The sequence below is a fragment of the Natator depressus genome, chromosome 5 (genome assembly GCF_965152275.1).
Source record: "Natator depressus isolate rNatDep1 chromosome 5, rNatDep2.hap1, whole genome shotgun sequence".
Classification (NCBI taxonomy): domain Eukaryota; kingdom Metazoa; phylum Chordata; order Testudines; family Cheloniidae; genus Natator; species Natator depressus.
The window spans coordinates 4,472,062-4,493,969 of record NC_134238.1 but is presented as its reverse complement, the minus strand read 5'-3'; the positions used below and the strand labels follow the sequence as shown (position 1 = coordinate 4,493,969).

Sequence of the window (21,908 nt, the reverse complement as noted above, 5' to 3'; positions counted from 1 at the left end):
GACCCTCTGAGCTGCATAGAATTATCTTCAGAAGTTCGAGAGCCAGGTGTGCCAGCTGGGACTTGGGGCTTCTGCCCCACATGGGAGGCACCTGCCCCACTACTGCTGAAGCCCCAAGTCCCAGCAGGTACTCCCTGCTGGCTGAAGCCTTGAGAACCCCTCCCTGTTGGGCAGAAGCCCCTAGCCCCACCACCCCACTGCAGGGCAGAAGCCCTGAGCTTCCCACCCCCCACCAGTCTGGTAGGCGGGGAATGGGGGGGGGGACCGGGGGGACTCCGTGAGCTGCACTTTAGCCGTAAAAGAGCTGCACGTGGCTCGCGAGCTGTGGTTTGGCCACCCCTGGACTAGATGATCACAATGGTCCCTTGCCTTGGAATCTGTGGATCTGTAAAGTGGGCGAATAGTCCTTTCTTCCTCCCACCCTTTGTCTCTCCGGTCTATTTCGATTGTAAGCTCTTTGGGGCAGCGACTGTCTATCACTGGGTATGCCTCCACGATGGAGTTGAGTTACTACACATGAGGGTCTCCACTGGAGCCAAGGCTAGCTCAAGTGAGAGTCTCCACACAGCACAGGATCACTCAAACCAGACTTGAGTTACTGCATGCACAGGGGCTCTAGGCTTTCCACAGTCACATCCCTTGGTTCTGAGCGCTGCACTAGTGGGAGCTGCTCTGTGAAATCCTTCACAGGTTATTGTCTGTCCTTTCTCAGCATGAGGGCAGGAGTGGCGTTAGCCTGGCAACTCCTTACCCTGCACCACAGGGTTATGTCTGTGTTCTGGCATAAAGGCATGGATCTCACGCACAACAATGACCTGTACGAAACCTCGATATTTGTGGAGTTCTCATTTTGGGAACAGGAGGGAGCTATAGGGTCTGAGATGTGGTGGAGGGCCTTTGGGGCAGCAGTTTGCTTTGCTTAGGAGATCACGGCGGCTGCATCGTGATGGGGGAGTGGAGACAGCTCATGCAGATTTTCGTGGCTGAGGAATCTCCTATCCTGGCTGGCAGTTCTGGAGCAGGGCCATTAGCACTCAGTGGTGGGACTGCATTGCCACATAGACGAGGAAGGACAAGCAGTGGGTCCAGAACTTTTGCCTGAGTAAGGCCAACTTCCTGGAACTGTCAGAGGAGCTGGCCCCAGCCCTTCAATGCCAGGATATGCAGATAAGACAGGCCATATCAGTCCAGAAGCAGGTTCCTATTGCTATCTGGAAGCTGGCCACCCCTGGCTGTGACAGGTTGGCGGCTATTCAGTTTGGCATTAGGAAGTCAACTGTTGGTGCTGTGGTGATGGAGGTTGTCATAAACATAGAGGGAAGGGTAACAGCCTTTATGTATGCAGAAGCATAAAATCCCTCCTTGGCAGCTATATTAAATCACCTTACCTGGAAGGCAGTAGTTCTCAAACTTTTGTACTGGTGACCCCTTTCACATAGCAAACCTCTGAGTGTGACCCCCCTTATAAATTAAAAACACTTTTTTATATATTTAACACCATTATAAATGCTGGATGAAAAGCAGGGTTTAGGGTAGAGGCTGACAGCTCGCAACCCCCCATGTAATAACCTCATGACCCCCTGAGGGGTCCCAACCCCCAGTTTGAGAACCCCTGCAGAAAGGGGTTAATCAGCTCAAATAACCTAATTGGCACCTGACCAGAAGGACCAGTGAGGAATGAAGATACTTTCAAATCTGCCGGGGGGAGGATTTGTTTGTGGCTCTCTTTATTTGTTCCCTCTCTGGATGGAGAGAGAGACCACTCAGGTACAACATCTCCTGAAAATATACCTGGAATGGATTCATCTAAAATTACAAAAATTGTAAGTAGGGCAAAGAAATGCATTAGATTATCTTTTGTTTGGGCTTGTGAATTTTCCTATGCTACCAAGGTAGTTTTATTCCTGTTTTTGTAACTGTGAAGCTGAGCCCAGAGGGGAATCCTCTGTGGTTTAAATCTTTTTATTACCCTGTAAAGTTACCTTCCATCCTGATTTTGCAGGTGTGATTCTTTTATTTTGTTCTTTCTAAATAAAGTTCTTCTTTTAAGAACCCCTAATTGATTTTCAATGTCCTAAAGACAAAGGGTCTGGTCTGTGCTCACATTGTTAACCAATTGGTTGGTATATTATTCTCAAGCCTCCCCAGGAAAGGGGATGAAGAGTCTTGGGGGATATTTTGTGGGGATAGGGATTCCAAGTGACCCTTCCCTGAATTTTTGTGTAAATCACTTGGTGGTGGCAGCAATACCATCCAAGGACAACAAAAGGAATTTGTGCATTGGGGAAATTTTAACCTAAGCTGGTAGAATATAAACGTAGGGGGTCTTTCATGTGGGTCCCCACATCTGTACCCCAGAGTTCAGAGTGGGGGGGGGACACCCTGACAGAGGTTTCTGAGCAATTAAAGTTTTGCTTCACACACAGATGGTTAAGATTGGAACTGTCCATAAGAACGGCCATACTGGGTCAGACCAATGGTTTATCTAGCCCAGTATCCTGTCTTCCAACAGTGATCGTTGCCAGATACTTCAGAGGCAGTTTCCCTGTCCGGTGGGCGTACCATGGATTTATACAGAAGCATTATGATTTTTTCTTTTTATCTATCCCTTTCCTAATGGTTCCTAACATTCTGTTACCTTTTTTCACTGCCACTGAACACTGAGCAGATGTTTTCCGAGAAATATCCACAGTGATGCCAAGATCTTTCTTGAGTGGTAACGGCTAATTTAAACCCCTTCATTTTGTATGTATAGTCATATATATGTGTGTATTACTTTGCATTTATCAACATTGAATTTAATATGCCATTTTGTTGCCCAATCACTCAGTTTTGTGAGATTCCTTTGTAACTCTTCTCAGTCTGATTTGGACTTAACTATCTTGAATAATTTTGTATTATCTGCAAACTTTGCCACTTCTCTGTTTATCCCCTTTTTGCCAGATCATTTATGAATATGTTGAACAGCAGTGGTCCCAGTACAGATCCTTTGGGACATCCAGCTATTTACCTCTCAATTTTGTGAAAACTGACCATTTATTCCTACCCTTTTACTATCTTTTAACCGATTACTGATCCATAAGAGGACCTTCTCTCTTATCCCAAAACTCCTTATTTTGCTTAAGAGCCTTTGGTGAGGGACCTTGTCAAAATCATTCTGAAAGTCCAAGTGCATTATATCCACTGGGTCACCCTTCTCTGCATGTTTGTTAACTCCTCAAATAATTCTAATAGACTAGTGAGGCATGATTTCCCTTTACAAAAACCGTGTTGACTCTTCCCCAACACATTGTGTTCTTCTCTGTGTCTGACAATTCTGTTCTTTACTATAATTTCAACTAGTTTGCCCGGTACTGAAGGTAAGTTTACCAGTCTGTAGTTGTCAGGATCACCTTTGGAGCCTTTTGTAAAAATCAGCATTGTATTAGCTATCTGCCAGTCGTTTGGTACAGAGTCTGATTTCAGCGATGGGTTATATACCATAGTTATTAGTTCTGCCATTTCACATTTGAGTTCCTTCAGAACTCTTGGGTGAATCCCATCTGGTCCTGGTGACTTATTGCTATTTAATTTATCGAATTGTTACAAAACCTCCTCTATTGACAGCTCAATCTGGGACAGTTCCTCAGATGTGTCACCTAAAATAATGGCTCAGGTGTGGGAATCTCCCTCACATCCTCAGCTGTGAAGATCGACGCAAAGAATTCATTTAGCTTCTCCACAATAGTCTTGTCTTCCTTGAGTGCTTCTTTAGCACCTTGACCGTCCAGTGGCCCCACTGATTCTTTGGCAGGCTTCCTGCTTCTGCTTCCTTAAAAATTGCTGTTGTTGTCTTTTGCTAGTTGCTCTTCAAATTCTTTTTTGGCCTACCTAATTATACTTTTACACTTGACTTGCTAGAGTTTCTGCTTCTTTCGATTTTCCTCAGTAGGATTTGACCTTCAATTTTTAAAGGATGCCTTGTTGTCTCCAGCAGCTTCTTTTATTCAGCTGTGTAAGCCATGATGGCATTTTTTGGGTCCTCTTACTGTTTTTTTTATTTGGGGTATACATTTAGTTTGACCCTGCATTATGTTGTTTTTAAAAAGTTTCCATGCAGCTTGCAGGTATTTCACTGTTGTAACTGTTCCTTTTAATTTCCTTTTAACTAGCTTCCTCATTTTTGTGTAGTTCCCCTCTTTGAATCTGTGGTGGATTTCTTTGGTATTTTCTCCTGTACAAGGATACTTAATTTAATTATATTATGGTCTCTATTACCGAGCGGTTCAGTTACATTCATCCGTTGAACCACTTAGAACTAACTCCGAAATTGGTCGCCCCTTGTGGATTCCAGGACTAGCTGCTCCAAGAAGCAGACACTAACTGTATCTAGAAATTCTATCTCTGCATCCCGTCCTGAGGTGACATGTACCCAGTCAATGTGAGGATAGTTGAAATCCCCCATTATTGTTGCATTTTCTGTTTTTGTAGCCTCTCTAATCTGCCTGAGCATTTCACAGTCCCCGTTGCCATCCTGGTCAGATGGTCAGTATCATATTCCTACTGCTATACTTTTATTAATCAAGCCTGGAATTTCTAGCCATAATGATTCTATGATACAGGGTGAATCATTTTAAGATTTTTACTATATTTGATTCTACGCTTTCTTTCACATATAGTGCCACTCCCCCGCCAGCACAACCTACTCTGTCATTCCTGGTATTACCGTGTCCCACTGATCATCATTGTTCCCCCAAGTTTCTGTGATGCCTGTCATATCAATATCCTCATTTAATACCCGGTACTCAAGTTCATCCATCTTAGTATTTAGACATCTAGCATTTGTATACAAGCATTTATAAAATTTGTCAGTATTTAGCTGTCTGTCTTCATGTGATGTATTTGAATATGACTTTTTCATCTGATTGTTTCTCTTCAGTTTCTACCTCTACTTTATCAACGTCTATCCTCTCCTCTTTACTAGGAGATAGAGAATCCCCATTAATAGACCCTCCTCCAAGGGATGTGTCTGTCTGAAGCATGTGCTGCTCTGCGCTTGTTGGCTTCACCCCAGTCCTTAGTTTAAAAACTCCTCTGTGACCTTTTTAATTTGACATGCCAGCAATCTGGTTCTGTTTTGGTTTAGGTGGAGCCCATCCTTCCTGTATAGGCTCCTCCTTTCCCAAAAAGTTCCCTAGTTTCTAAATCCCTCCTCTGAACACCATCATCTCAGCCACACATTGAGACCCTGCCATTCTGCCTGTCTAACGGGCCCTGCACTTGGAACTGGGAGCATTTCAGAGAATGCTCCCATGGAGGTCCTGGACTTTAATCTCTTACCCAGCAGCCTAAATTTCGCCTCCAGAACTTCTATCCTACCTTTCCCTATCTCACTGGTACCTACACGTACCACGACCACGGGCTTCTCCCCAGCACTGCACATAAGTCTATCTAGATATCTTGAGAGGTCCGCAACCTTCGTACCCAGCAGGCAATTAACTAGGCAGTTCTCTCGATCATCACAAACCCAACTATAGATATTCTAATAATCAAATGTCCCACTACTATTTCCTGGCTCTTCCTTGTAACTGGGGTCCATTTCCCCAGAAGAGTATCCTCAGTGCAAGAGGATATCATGACATCATCTGGAAGGAAGGTCCCAACTATGGGATCAATTCACTCTGCTCCAGCTTTATGCTTTCCTTCCCTGAGACTTTCATCTTCCTCAAACAGCACAGAGGCTGTCAGACTGGGAGTGCGGGGGAGGTTTATTGGCCTAAGGTTAGAGAATATTTGTTACGTGTGTCTGTCTCTCTCTCTTCCTCTCTAAACTCCCTTGCAAAACTCCGCCGTTTGCTAGCTCCCGGGAGTGCTCAACCCCCACGCCCTGCCCCAGGCTCCGCCCCTACCAGCCCCCAAACCCCCATCCCTTCCCCGCCTCTTCCCGCCCCCGTTCCGCACCAGGCTCTGCCCCCACTCCACCCCTTCCCCCAAGCCCCCATACCTGCCACACCTCTTCCTGCCCAGTTCTGACCCCTCCCCTGAGCACGCCCCATTCCCACTCCTCCTCCTCCACACTAAAAGCCTCCCGCACGCCGTGGAACAGCTGATTGTGGCGGGTGGGAGGTGCTGGGAGCGAGGGGGAGGAGTTGATCAGCGGGGCCACAGGCAGGCGAGAGGCACTGGTGCGGGAGGGGGGCAGCTGGCTGCTGGTGGGTGCTAAGCACCCACTAATTATTTTGTTCTGTGTTGGTTCAGCGCCAAGCACAATGGGACCTGATCTATGACTGGGGCAGCTAGGCCCTACTGCAATCCAAATAATACATAAGAATGGTGCAGGTTTGGTGATGTCTAGAGCAACAGGGTTCCTGCTAGGGGTTTGGGTTTAAACAGTTTTATAATGTGTATTTCAGTTTCAGTTCCAATGAAATATTCATTAGTATACTGTGCTTGTTCACATAATTTTCCTATTAATTGGTGTTTCATCTCTTTTTTATTGTGTTATTAAGGCCCTAAATATTGGAAAGCACTGCAGTAAAAGATAATCAGCATATTGGAAAACATTCCGGGGCTTGTGCATCACTCTGAGTACTGATCTGGGTTAGAATCTGATTGCCTTGTTACTTCAAATATTTGAGCTGGGGATTAAAGGCCTATGAGGCTGGTAACAAAAGATCCAGGCCGTTCAAGTCAATTGGAGCTTTGCCATGGACTCCAGGGAAGGACCCCATCCGTGGTCTGTCTGCCAGAGAAAGTGATCAGAGCCCCTACACGCGTTATTTTCCAGGGCCTTGCCCTGATTTAAATGGACTGTAGGAAGCAATCTTACCCTTGGCCCCAGCAGATGGATTTAGATGGGACCTAATAGATTCTTTGTCTTTCTGTGATTCTCTGATTCTTGTTTTTTGCAGAACGGATGTATTCGCTTGATTAATCCCTTTTGTGTTTTCTGCCTTTGTTTCCCCAGGCCCATGTGTTTGATCTGAGCATTAATAAATACGAAGCTATCTGCAACCAGCCTGTTGTGGCCAAGAAGAAAAACAAAATCACCCATATACAGTTTAACCCCATCTACCCCATTATCATTATCGGAGACGACCGAGGCCACGTCACGTGCCTGAAACTCTCCCCCAACCTGCGCAAGATGCCTAAGGTAAGCAAGTGGTTAATTCCTCTAAATTTAAAGCACCACATCACAGTTCATAGGACACAGGAGACATAAGGTCTAGTCCTAGATCTGCGCTGCCTTGTTGTGTGGCCATACGCAGTACGATAAATCTCTGATAAATGGAGATTACTCACTTCTCAGTTGTGGAGTATGGCATTTAGAGTAGGTTAGTTTACCCACTTATTTTTTCCCCACTACACCACTGTCGTTATGCAGGTCACTTCCTCTTTCTGTACCTCAACTTCCCCATCTGTAAAATGGGCCTTTTTTGTAGAACACATTGAGATCTACAGATGGGAAATTCTATAAATGTGCTAAGTATTAACTAATGATGGTTGGGGAGTCGAGTCCCTGCTCTCTGTTACTGTAGGAGGAAGAGAGTTCAAATCCCTTTATGACAGTTGGAAGGATGCTTCATTTTACAAGGCAATAATCTCATGTGAGCAGGTGATTTCCTCACTCTGCTCCAAACACAGGCTACATACACCCGTAGCACGTCAAAACCAACCCGCTTCCTGAGGTTTTGGTTTTATTCACAAATACTCAAACTGAGACAAAATAAAATCTGGTCTAGGCATGGCTGCTCCCAGGGATCCTCCCAGAGGATTGCACAGCCCAAACCCTATGTCCTCTCTCTCTAGAGAGCCATTCCACCTCACTTATATCCAGATGAGGCAACAAAGTACCTGCCCTCCATGAATCAGTAAAACCCACGTAACCCTTTCTCAGCAGGATCAATACCAGCTAATAGTGCAGGGTTCAGCAGGCAAACACTGCCAACTCTTATTAGAATAAATCCCTGGATTTCAGGTATGTAATCTGTCCAGTCAGGTCCTGGGCTGCCTTATACAGCAGAGTCCTTCTCTGTCAACCCCCTACAATAATAAAACCCTATTGTCTCTCTTTTAATGGAGAGTTTTTTCCTTAGTCTCAGGTTTAGCAAAACAGACTCAAGAAAGCAATTTTGTTTAATAATGATGGTTTTACATTTATAAAGCACCTTTCTTCCATATGGATCCCAAAAGGCTTTACATATTTTACTAACTGATTGTACTAATGACAGTCTGTGGCACATCCTGATGTCACGAGTATAAATGCAGAGTAATCTGATTGACTTTACTGGACTTCCCTGGACACTGGTGTAAATTAGATCAGAATCTCTTCCTATACTAACATAAAATCAAGAAAAATAGCAAAGTAACAGTTTTGCTGGTGGCAAACATTATCAGGTGTCTGTGTGTCTAATATATGCGATGCTACCACGGAGAGAGACAAACCACAACCCCAGAACATAACATCTGAGAGCTGCAATTTGTCTGGGCCCAGATCCTCAAAGGTATTTAGACACCTAACTCCCACAGCTTTCTCCAGGAGTTAGGCATCTAAATATCTTTGAGACTTTGGGCCCTCGTTCACAGCAAGTTTTTTACCTCCGGCTCCTCCTTTGCTGATTTGTTAGTTCTTCATTTGTAAACCATTGTTTCTATTGCTGACGGTGTCTCCAAGATTGTTGTAAAATTCCACCAGACCATCAGCAGTGTGGGCTAGTGGAAATACCTCAAGCAGAGGCCACGCCGCAAAGAGCATGTGCATGCACACGCGCAAATTAATTGTTTAATTGCTTTGCGTACCACTGAAATGCAGCCAACTCTGGGGTTAAATGTGGCAGCCATTTAGCAGCGCACAGCAACACTATGGCGCAATTTGGAATGGAATCAAATGCCTGATTGTTCTAGCAACCAGCAGCATCCTTGTGTGCAGGTATTAATATTGAAAATGGCCTTTTTAAATCCTCCTTCTTTCTTGCTTTTCTTGTTCCAAATCAGCTTTCACAAAATCTGATTGTATGTCTTTTGCTAAATCTGATTTGCGGCATTTCATGGCCAGTTACTGCTGACTGAGGAATGAAAAGCACCCTTTTTCAGGCAGTCTGAGGTAGGACATAAGCAATGGACTCCTTTTTATAAGCTGTGATGTTATTAAGCTAGCTGTCTGCCACTTTACTTGCCTTGTTATATTTGAAGAGACATATAACACTGAATGAAATGTTTCTCCAAATATGAAGAGGAAAGAGTTTTATCAGGCATGATTTACAGGCAAGTACAATAGTTGATTTATTCACGTCCTCTGTCTAAAGCCAGCTCTTAATTTAAAAGGATGAAATCCCTAATAACTAATGACACTCAGGTTGAAATCCCTAATAACTAATGGCTACTGCAGATTAGGGTTGCCAATTTTCTAATCGCACAAAACCGAACACTTGTCTTGCCCCTTCCCTTAGGCCCCACCCCCCGCTCACTTCTTCCCCCTCCCTCTGTTGCTTGCTTTCCACACCCTCACTCCCTTGCTCATTTTCACTGGGCTGGGGCAGGGGTTTGGGGTGGAGGAGGAGGTGAGGGCTCTGGCTGGGGGGGTGCAAGTTCCGGGGTAGTCTAGAACTGAGGGGTTCAGAGTGCAGGAGGGGACTCTGAGCTGGGCAGGGGATTGATGGACCTCTCCTCCAGGAACTTATCTAATTCTTTTTTGAACCAAATTATAGTTTTGACCTTCACAGCATCCCCTGGCAAGGAGTTCCACAGGTTGACTGTGCGTTGTGTGAATAAGTACTTCTTTTTCTTTGTTTTAAACCTGCTGCCTAATTAATTTCATTGGGACACCCCTATTTCTTGTGTTATGTTGTGTCCAGTGGGAAACACACCATTAAAGATCTTTTTAATCTTTTATTAAAAATACAGAAAAAAGGAAAAACAGCTGAAGCATTTGAAATGTAAAATATCAAGTCAGGCTTTTATTTTAACAACATCTCTTATTCCCTTTTCCTTTAACTATAGAGTTTTTATGAGGAAAACTTCCTGTCTGACAGTCTCATTGATTGTACTGAAGATGGTAATAGCTGTCCTATTTAGGGAAATGGTTAGTTGAAAAGCGTCTGGAGCCCATGTTGTTGTTGTTTTGCTGCTGTTGTAGTCTGATCCCATTTCCTAGAAGACGAAACACATTCTTTGTTTACCAGACGTGATCTTAACATGCTCCTTGAGTTATATCAGTGGGTCTTTTTGCCCATTCAGTCCTTCTGTCTCCCATTTGTCCTTTTTGCTATTTACATTCATTGTTACAGATTATTGTGACATTTTATGAACCTTTACACACATTCCAGCAATTGAGCTTACAACTGAGGGAGAGGTCGGCTATCGCAATAGGTCTTTTAAGAGTGCTAAGAACCATAAAATGAACTGAGGAATCCTGACCCTCAAACATCTGCTGTAGCCTCTAGTCCATCTTCTTGCCAGTCCAGTGCCTTGCTCTGTGCCTGGTTTCTGGTCCTGCTGCTGAAGTCATCAGTTTATTCTCCTAATTCAGACACTCCCTGTACATGACTACCTCAAAACCCTATTGAAAAAACTCCTTGAAACTTATTTTGAAAAGGACATTACAAATCAGGCCAGCATCTCGTGTAGTAGTTGCATTCTGAAAGCATCCTGTAGTTTCTGCATTGACATGTCTGCCTCACTGGCCTTCCATCCGTTCACCTAGAAATCAGAGCATGCATTTTGATGGTGTTCCTTGTCTTCCTGTTCTGTTCTGTTCTGTTCTGTCAGAAACAACTGTCTTTGGCTCTTCTGTGTATATGCTGGTGTCCCTCTCCCTCTTGCTGGTCTTTGTGTGCACGTGCAAGGTGGCAAAAGGGGGTTTGCGCTGATGTTTCTATTTAGAAGAGCAACAAAAATGATTAAAGGTCTAGAAAACATGACCTCTGAGGGAAGTCTGAAAAATCTGGATTTGTTTAGTCTGGAGAAGAGAAGAGAAGACTGAGAGGGCACATGATAACAGTTTTCAACTACATAAAAGGTTGTTACAAGGAGGAGGGAGAAAAATTGTTCTCCTTAACCTCTGAGGACAGGACAAGAAGCAATGGGCTTAAATTGCAGCAAGGGCAGTTTAGGTTGAACATGAGGGAAAACTTCCTAACTGTCAGGGTGGTGAAGCGCTGGAATAAATTGCCCAGGGAGGTTGTGGAATCTCCATCGTTGGAGATTTTTAAGAGCAGGTTAGACAAACACCTGTCAGGGACGGTCTAGATAATACTTAGTCCTGCCATGAGTGCAGGGGACTGGACTAGATGACCCCTCGAGGTCCCTTCCAGTCCTATGATTCCCACACAGCTGGGATGTGTGCTCTTGATAGATAAGATTGGCAGCCTAACCATTTCTTTTTACAGATAATTCTTAATAGTCACAAGTCATTCCAAAACCTCTGTTTTTCTCTAAAAATAGTCTCATCACTATCTGTTCCCCAGGCAGGGCTTGTATGATTTGGGAGATTTTTTAGCCGTGTAGTATAGTTGGATTTCCAGGATGGAGACAACGGGGAGACACTGAGCAAAATTCAGCCCAGCTCCATTGAAGTCAAGGTTGAATTTAATCCAGTTTGTCTAATAATTAAAGCTAGAGCAGGGGACAGGAAGTCAGGACTCCTGGGTTCTTCTCCCAGCTCTGCAATTGTTTCCCTGTGTGTCCTTGAGCTCAAGTTGCCAGCTTCCCTATCTGTAATCTAAAATACAGGAGCGGTGTGCAGCTTAATTCATGTTTGAAAAACACTTTGAGATCCTCTGGGGAGAAATATTATTTATTGCTCCAGATTTTGCTCTCAGTAACATTAGTGCAGGTCCATTTATTAGCACTTTGCAGAACAAATAAGCAATGGGGTGAAATTTTCAAAAGCTCCTAAATCCCATTTTTAAAAGTGATTTTCATGAGACTTGGGATACAATTTTAAAAAATATCCAAGTGACTTAGGAGCCCAAGTCTCATTGATTTTCAATTAGACCTAGGCTCCTAAATCGCTTGGGTGTATTTGAAAATTTTGCCCAGGCTTCTATAACATGAAGCATTTAATGTACCATCTGGTGTAAATGAAGCATGCCATGGATGGAAAGGGCCCTGCACGGCCCCTGGTATCCAGTGTGCTAGAAAAATCACTGAGCCAATTCACCCAGTGTCTGTAGTAAGAGGCACTGGAAAGTATTTCGTGCATGGAAAATCCCTCTAGAACTGAATAGGGATGAAACCAAGAGAGTTTGATAGAAATATAGTGGAGTCCTGTAGGAGATATGTTCAAAACTGATGGAATTTAATAAAAATTATATTCTTCATATAGACAGGTTTCAGAGTAGCAGCCGTGTTAGTCTGTATTCGCAAAAAGAAAAGGAGGACTTGTGGCACCTTAGAGACTAACAAATTTATTTGAGCATAAGCTTTCATGAGCTACAGCTCACTTCTTCGGATGCATTCAGTGGAAAAAAACCCACTGAATGCATCTGATGAAGTGAGCTGTAGCTCACGAAAGCTTATGCTCAAATAAATTTGTTAGTCTCTAAGGTGCCACAAGTACTCCTATTCTTCATATAGGATTTTTGAGCCATATATAGCAGGATATAATTGTCCAGTCCATTCCGCAGGATGGTTAAATGATAAGGTTTATCATTTTCTGTTAAAATCTGTAGGATGTGTCCATATGGCTTAGCTCTGATTATCTTATCCATTTATTTTCTGTGTATTGCACCGTAATTTGCTAAGGATTGTACTGTCTGCAGGGGCACAGGGCTGGCTTTACCATGAGGCGAACTGAGGCGGCCGCCTAAGGTGCCAGACTGTGGAGGGATGCCACTAGGACCCAGAGTGTAGAAAATTGTGTCTGCTGCTGGTGCATATGTATTCTCTCTGCTCGAGATGCACCGAGATGGTGGAGTGCTGCGCTGGAGGAAGGAGGGCACAAGAGACATAAGAGGCAGGCAGGAGAAAAGGTGAGAGGGAATAAGAGAAAGCAGCAGGAGCTGCAGGGAGAGAGAGGAGGAGGAGCATCTTATGTACCTCTCTAGCACCCCCAGGAGCCTGGACTTATTAACACCAGCTTCTCAGGGAGCTTCCTGTTTCCTGCTGCTTCCCTGAACCCACTTGAGGAGAACAGGCAGTCAACTGAAGTAGTACGAGCCAGTTAGGCCCTTAAGACGCTGATATCTTCCCTCACTCAGGCCCTGCTACCAGCCTGCTTGTTGGTCCCCTTTCACTGAGTGTTGAGAGCCACTATAGCTGGCACAGAACAGCAGTCATGAGTGAAAGAAGAAAACGCCCCTCTGGGACAGCATTCAGAAAAAGAAAGAAAGCAAAGGAAGCTTTTCTATTTAAGCAGGAAGGAGCTCTCCTGAGATACAAAGACACAAATGTTCGCAGTGAGCCTTCCGGCCCCAGTAAGGATGTGAATGGTGAGGAGATGCCTGATCTTCCAGTTAGTCAGCGTGCAGGTGACCTGGCAGCTACTGCAGCATCCATATCTCCATCTCAAATGGATGTAACCATGCACATTCCTGAAGAAAAGGGTAGATCAGAGAAGGGTGTGGTGGAGGTGCAAGAAACAGCTGCTGCTGAGTTTAGTTCCTTAAGACTAGATGATCCAGGATTGTGGACCCACTTGAGCAGTAGCCTGAGGGACTTCCTTGTACTGCATGGGCCACAGCAAGTGAAAAACTTCATGTTCCCCAAAGACAATGAAAATAGAAGTTTCCATCCAACACATTACTGGCGTGAAATCCCCAATGGTGACAAAGTGGAGAGGCCATGGCTTATGGCAATTAATTGATCTTTAAATATTCATGGTAAATAGGCCCAATGGCCTGTGATGGGATGTTAGATGGGGTGGGATCTGAGTTACTACAGAGAATTCTTTCCTGGGTATCTGGCTGGTGAATCTTGCCCATATGCTCAGGGTTCAGCTGATCGCCATATTTGGGGTCGGGAAGGAATTTTCCTCCAGGGCAGATTGGAAGAGGCCCTGGAGGTTTTTCGCCTTCCTCTGTAGCATGGGGCACGGGTCACTTGCTGGAGGATTCTCTGCTCCTTGAAGTCTTTAAACCATGATTTGAGGACTTCAATAGCTCAGACATAGGTGAGAGGTTTATCGCAGGATTGGGTGGGTGAGATTCTGTGGCCTGCATTGTGCAGGAGGTCAGACTAGATGATCATAGTGGTCCCTTCTGACCTTGATATCTATGAATCTATTAATCTTATGTACTCAAAAACCCAGAATGCTGCATACTGTTTTTGTTGCAAACTCTTCCAGTCTAATGTTCCAGACACATAGGGTTCTACAGGAACAAAGGACTGGAAAAATCTGGCTAGAAATCTGGCATGCCATGAGAAGGCAGCAAATCATGAGAGAGCATTACACAGGTGGAAAGAGCTTGAGATGAGACTAAGGTTAAAGGCCACCATAGATGATCAAGAGAAGATTGCATCAGAGTCTCTTTACTGGCAAAATGTTCTGAAAAGGCTCATTGCCATTGTGAGAATGCTTGCTACCCAAAGCCATAGCACTGCGCGGCACTTCAGCTGTCTGTGCCAAACAATGGAAACTTCCTTAAAATTCAGAGGGGTAGCTGTGTTAGTCTGGACCTATAAAAGTGGCAAAGAGTCCTGTGGCACCTTATAGACTAACAGACGTATTGGAGCATGAGCTTTCGGGGGGTATTATTCACCCACGAAAGCTTATGCTCCAATACGTCTGTTAGTCTATAAGGTGCCACAGGACTCTTTGCTGCTTTTCCTTAAAATTGTAGAGCTGATGGCTGAGTTTGATGCTGTTCTCCAGGAGCATCTAAGAAGAATCACCACCCAAGAAATGTACACACACCACTACCTTGGAAAAAAATTCAAAATGAGATCGTACAGTTACTGGCAACAAAAGTCAAACAGAAGATTGTGGCAGATCTGAAGTCAGCAAGATATTACTCTGTTATTCTGGACTGCACACCTGACATCAGCCATATGGAACAAATGACTTTAATGGTGCGTTTTGTAACAACAACAGAGCCTAGTGAAAATGTCCCTGCAATGATGACTGTCAGAGCATCTTCTAGAATTTATTGACATTGATGATACTACAGGAGCTGGTATGACAAATGTGCTTCTTAAAAAGCTGGAAGAGACGGGAATTGTGATAGCTGACACGAGAGGTCAGGGCTACGATAATGGTGCCAACATGAGAGGAAAGAACAGAGGCGTGCAGACACGGATCCGAGAGTTAAACCCTCAAGCTTTTTTTGTCCCATGCAGTTCTCATTCATTGAACTTGGTGGTTAGTGATGCAGCATCAGCTTCTAGTGAGGCTGCTGAATTTTTTAATGTAATTCAAAGCATCGATGTATTTTTCTCTGCATCAACTCATTGATGGCAAATTTTGAAGCAACATGTGGGAACATCCTCTCTGACACTGAAACCACTGAGTGCTACACAATGGGAAAGTCGAGTGGAGGCGATAAAGCCTATCAAACACCAAACTGGGAAGATAGATGATGCCTTAGTTGCCATTATGGAGGCTATGACAGGAACTGTTCGTGGGAGAACAGTGGCAGAGGGAAATGGAATCACCAGAAACTTCAAATTTCTGTGTGGCTTAGTGTTGTGGCATGACATACTGTTTGAAATAAATGTTGTAAGCAAGAGACTCCAAGGTGTTGACCTTGATATATCTGGAGCAATGGAACAACTGGACAAAGCAAAGTCAGACCTACAGTCTTACCTGTCAGATGAGGGATTTCAAAACATTCTGTAGAGTGCACAGAAGTTGGCAGAGGAACTTCACACTGAAGCTATTTTCCCACCCATTCAAGAATACAAGAGTCACCAAAGAAGACGACATTTTGATTACGAGGCACAGGATAATCCCGTAAGAGACCCCAAACAACATTTCAAAGTTGAATTCTTTAACCAGGTGCTAGATTGTGCAATACAGTCAGTTGAAGAATGTTTCATGCAGCTCAGGGAACACAGCAGTATATTTGGGATGTTGTATGATATTCCAAAACTCCCCACTATACCTGAAGAAGACCTACACCAGCAATGCAGGGCACTAGAGACAGTGTTGACACATGATGACATGCGCGATATTGATGCGGGTGATTTAGGTGATGAACTGAAAGCCCTTTCAAGATATATTTAATCAGGATCAACTCCAAAGGCTGTTCTGGAATATATGTGCACAAATAAGATGACCTCCCTCTTTCCAAATGCTTTTGTTGCTCTGCGCATACTTCTAACACCTCCTGTAACAGTTGCCAGTGGCGAACGCAGCTTCTCCAAGCTGAAGTTAATAAAAACACATCTACGCTCCACAATGACACAGGAGAGGCTGGTTGGCCTTGCAACAATCTCAACAGAGCATGAGCTTGCCCAGACTGTGGACCTTCAGCAGGAAGCAATTCAAATCTTTGCAACCAAGAAGCATGGAAAGCACCACTTTGATTATTCAAACAGATAAAAATGCCAGTGTTTACTATGCAGACAGGAAAAGTTACATTTGCTGTTCAGGCGTTTGAAAGTTAAGTGCTACTTAAAATTTGTAAACAAGGCATTTTAAGTTGTTCGTTCTCCTTTATTGGGGTAGGTAGCAGAGCAGTACCATGAGAGGAGTAGAACAGGAAGAAGGCAGAATTGAGACCTTTCAAAGTTTTGGCCCAAGCGAGGGGGCATGAGGGTGTCATTTGAGCTCCCCGCCTCAGGTGCCAAAATGTTGTGGGCCGGCCAAGCAGGGGCAGGAGGCCATTTTGCATTCAGTGCAGACTCCTTCCAGGGGATACGCATGCTGCATGCTCTGCCGTGGAGACCACTCTGGCTTACCTAGATAATCATCTTTGATCTGAAAATCTAAAAAGAATCCTACAAAAAAAAAGGAAACTAAGTCAAATTATGAACAATGAATATAAAAACACAAGCATTTAGGGATAAAATAAGAAAGGCAAAGGCACAAAATGAGATTAAATTAGCTATAGAGATAAAGGGTACATAAGAACATAAGAACAGCCAAACTGGGTCAAACCAAAGGTCCATCTAGCACAGTATCCTGTCTTCCGACATTGGCCAATACCAGGTGCCCCAGAGGAAATGATCAGAACAGGTAATCATCAAGTGATCCATCCCCTGTTGCCCATTTCCAGCTTCTGGCAAACAGAGGCTAAAGACACCATCCCAGCCCATCCTGGCTAATAGCCATTGATGGACCTATCCTCCATGAACTTATCTAGTTCTTTTTTGAACACTGTTATAGTCTTGGCCTTCACAACATCCTCTGGCAAGGAGTTCCACAGGTTGACTGTGCGTTGTGTGAAAAAATACTTCCTTTTGTTTGTTTGTTTTTGTTGGGTAACAAGAAAACAGTCTACAAATACATTAGAAGCAAGAGGAAGACCAAGGAGAAGGTAGGCCTATTACTCAATGAGAGGTGAAAGACAATAACAGAAAATGTGGAAATGGCAGAAGTGCTAAATGCCTTTTTTTTCAGTTTTCACTAAAAAGGTTGGTAGCAATTGGACATCTAACATAGTGAACACCAGTGAAAATGAGGTAGGATCTGAGGCTAAAATAGGGACGGAACAAGTTAAAATTACTTAGATAAAAGTTAGAGGTCTTCAAGTCGGCTGGGCCTGATGAACTACAGCCTAGAATCCTCAGGGAGCTGACTGAGGAGATATCTGAGCTATTAGCGATTATTTTAGAAAACTCATGGAAGAGGGCAAATGTAGTACCCATCTATAAAAGGGAAATAAGGACAACCAGGGAATTACAGACCAGTTGGTTTAACTTCAATACCCGTAAAGATAATGCAGCAAATAATCACACAATCAGTTTGCAAATGTCTTGAACATAAGATGATAAGTAACAGTCAACATGGATTTGTGAAAAAAAATCGTGTCAAACAACCTAATAGCTTTCTTTGACAGAGTAACAAGCCTTGTGGATAGGGGAGAAGGAATATATGTGGTGTATATTGACTTTAGTAAGGCTTTTTATACTGTTTTGCATGACTATCTCATAAACAAACTAGGGAAATACAACCTAGATGGAGCTACTATAAGGTGGGTGCATAACTGGTTGGAAAACAGTTCCCAGAGAGTCGTTATCAGTGGTTCACAGTCAAGCTGGAAGGGCATATTGAGCGGAGTCCTGCAGGGACTGGTCCTGTTTCCGGTTCTGTTCAATATCTTTATAAATGATTTAGATACTGGCATAGAGAGTATACTTATAAAGTTTGCAGATGATACCTAGCTTGGGGCTGGGGGAGGATTGCAAGTGCTTTGGAGGATAGGATTAAAATTCAAAATAATCTGGACAAACTAAGGACAAATGCAAAATACTCCACTTAGGAAGAAACTATCAATTGCACACATACACAATGGGAAATGACTGCCTAGGGAGGAGTACTGCGGAAAGGGATCACAAGCTAAATATGAGTCAACAGTGTAACTCTGAGATGTATTAGCTGGAGTGTTGTGAGCAAGACACGAGAAGTAATTCTTCCTCTCTACTCTACGCTGATTAGGCCTCAACTAGAGTACTGTGTCCAGTTCTGGGCCCCACGTTTCATGAAAGATGTGGACAAATTGGAGAAAGTCCAGAGAAGAACAAGAAAAATGATGAAAGGTCTAGAAAACATGACCTGTGAGGGAAGATTGAAAAAATTGGGTTTGTTTAGTGTGCAAAAGAGAAGACTGAGAGGGCACATGATACCAGTTTTCAAGATTAAGGAGGAGGGAGAAAAATTGTTCTGTCTAAACTCTGAGGCTAGGACAAGAAGCAATGGGCTTAAATTGCAGCAAGGGTGGTTTAGGTTGGACATTAGGAAAAATTTCCTATCTGTCAGGGTGGCTAAGCACTGGAATGAATTGCCTAGGGAGGTTGTGGAATCTCCATCACTGGAGATTTTTAAAAGCAGGTTAGACAGACACCTGTCAGGAATGGTTTTGTCGCGTCTTGAGAGCAGAGGACTAGACTAGAAGACCTGTCGAGCTCCCTTCCAGTCCTACACGTCTATGATTCTACTATTGTACGTACGTGGGCACCAATGATACTGCCAAGAATGACCTTGAGCGGATCACTGCGGACTACGTGGCCCTGGGAAGAAGGATAAAGGAGTTTGAGGCGCAAGTGGTGTTCTCGTCCATCCTCCCCGTGGAAGGAAAAGGCCTGGGTAGGGACCGTCGAATCGTGGAAGTCAATGAATGGCTACGCAGGTGGTGTCGGAAAGAAGGCTTTGGATTTTTTGACCATGGGATGGTGTTCCATGAAGGAGGAGTGCTGGGCAGAGACGGGCTCCACCTTACGAAGAGAGGGAAGAGCATCTTTGCGAGCAGGCTGGCTAACCTAGTGAGGAGGGCTTTAAACTAGGTTCACCGGGGGAAGGAGACCAAAGCCCTGAGGTAAGTGGGAAAGCGGGATACCGGGAGGAAACACAGGCTGGAACGTCTGTGAGGGGAGGGCTCCTGCCTCATACTGAGAATGAGGGGCGATCAGCAGGTTATCTCAAGTGCTTATATACGAATGCACAAAGCCTTGGAAACAAGCAGGGAGAACTGGAGGTCCTGGTGATGTCAAGGAATTATGACGTGATTGGAATAACAGAGACTTGGTGGGATAACTCACATGACTGGAGTACTGTCATGGATGGTTATAAACTGTTCAGGAAGGACAGGCAGGGCAGAAAAGGTGGGGGAGTAGCACTGTATGTAAGGGAGCAGTATGAATGCTCAGAGCTCCCGTACGAAACTGCAGAAAAACCTGAGTGTCTATGGATTAGGTTTAGAAGTGTGAGCAACAAGAGTGATGTAGTGGTGGGAGTCTGCTATAGACCACCGGACCAGGGGGATGAGGTGGATGAGGCTTTCTTCCGGCAACTCGCAGAAGCTACTAGATCGCACGCCCTGATTCTCATGGGTGACTTTAATTTTCCTGATATCTGCTGGGAGAGCAATACAGCGGTGCATAGACAATCCAGGAAGTTTTTGGAAAGCGTGGGGGACAATTTCCTGGTGCAAGTGCTAGAGGAGCCAACTAGGGGGGGAGCTTTTCTTGACCTGCTGCTCACAAACCGGGAAGAATTAGTGGGGGAAGCAAAAGTGGATGGGAATCTGGGGGGCAGTGACCATGAGTTGGTCGAGTTCAGGATCCTGACACAGGGAAGAAAGGTAAGCAGCAGAATACGGACCCTGGACTTCAGGAAAGCAGACTTCGACTCCCTCAGGGAACGGATGGGTAGGATCCCCTGGGGGACTAACATGAAGGGGAAAGGAGTCCAGGAGAGCTGGCTGTATTTCAAGGAATCCGTGTTGAAGTTACAGGGACAAACCATCCCGATGAGTCGAAAGAATAGTAAATATGGCAGGCGACCAGCTTGGCTTAACGGTGAAATCCTAGCGGATCTTAAACATAAAAAAGAAGCTTACAAGAAGTGGAAGGTTGGACATATGACCAGGGATGAGTATAAAAATATTGCTCGGGCATGTAGGAATGAAATCAGGAGGGCCAAATCGCACCTGGAGCTGCAGCTAGCAAGAGATGTCAAGAGTAACAAGAAGGGTTTCTTCAGGTATGTTGGCAACAAGAAGAAAGCCAAGGAAAGTGTGGGCCCCTTACTGAATGAGGGAGACAACCTAGTGACAGAGGATGTGGAAAAAGCTAATGTACTCAATGCTTTTTTTGCCTCTGTCTTCACGAACAAGGTCAGCTCCCAGACTGCTGCGCTGGGCATCACAACATGGGGAGTAGATGGCCAGCCCTCAGTGGAGAAAGAGGTGGTTAGGGACTATTTAGAAAAGCTGGACGTGCACAAGTCCATGGGGCCGGACGAGTTGCATCCGAGAGTGCTAAAGGAATTGGCACATGTGATTGCAGAGCCATTGGCCATTATCTTTGAAAACTCGTGGCAAACGGGGGAAGTTCCAGATGACTGGAAAAAGGCTAATGTAGTGCCAATCTTTAAAAAAGGGAAGAAGGAGGATCCGGGGAACTACAGGCCAGTCAGCCTCACCTCAGTCCCCGGAAAAATCATGGAGCAGGTCCTCAAGGAATCAATCCTGAAGCACTTACACGAGAGGAAAGTGATCAGGAACAGTCAGCATGGATTCACCAAGGGTAGGTCATGCCTGACTAATCTAATCACCTTCTATGATGAGGTTACTGATTCTGTGGATGAAGGGAAAGCAGTGGATGTATTGTTTCTTGACTTTAGCAAAGCTTTTGACACGGTCTCCCACAGTATTCTTGTCAGCAAGTTAAAGAAGTATGGGCTGGATGAATGCACTATAAGGTGGGTAGAAAGTTGGCTAGATTGTCGGGCTCAAAGGGTAGTGATCAATGGCTCCATGTCTAGTTGGCAGCCGGTGTCAAGTGGAGTGCCCCAGGGTTCGGTCCTGGGGCCGGTTTTGTTCAATATCTTCATAAATGATCTGGAGGATGGTGTGGATTGCACTCTCAGCAAATTTGCGGATGATACTAAACTGGGAGGAGTGGTAGATACGCTGGAGGGCAGGGATAGGATCCAGAGGGACCTAGACAAATTGGAGGATTGGGCCAAAAGAAACCTGATGAGGTTCAATAAGGATAAGTGCAGGGTCCTGCACTTAGGACGGAAGAACCCAATGCACCGCTACAGGCTAGGGACCGAATGGTTAGGCAGCAGTTCTGCGGAAAAGGACCTAGGGGTGACAGTGGACAAGAAGCTGGATATGAGTCAGCAGTGTGCCCTTGTTGCCAAGAAGGCCAATGGCATTTTGGGATGTATAAGTAGGGACATAGCGAGCAGATCGAGGGACGTGATCGTTCCCCTCTATTCGACATTGGTGAGGCCTCATCTGGAGTACTGTGTCCAGTTTTGGGCCCCACACTACAAGAAAGATGTGGATAAATTGGAGAGAGTGCAGCGAAGGGCAACAAAA

The 21,908-nt window shown here is 44.6% G+C and overlaps 1 protein-coding gene across 1 annotated transcript in view; it reads left to right on the top strand.

The window, feature by feature from the left end:
- Positions 1-21,908, top strand: part of DNAI1 (dynein axonemal intermediate chain 1) — a 263,518-nt gene that overhangs the window by 180,918 nt on the left and 60,692 nt on the right. Inside the window, exon 19 of the mRNA XM_074952263.1 lies at positions 6,947-7,132. Within this exon, the coding sequence (XP_074808364.1) occupies positions 6,947-7,132 (186 nt within the window). The remainder of the gene's footprint in view (positions 1-6,946; positions 7,133-21,908) is intronic.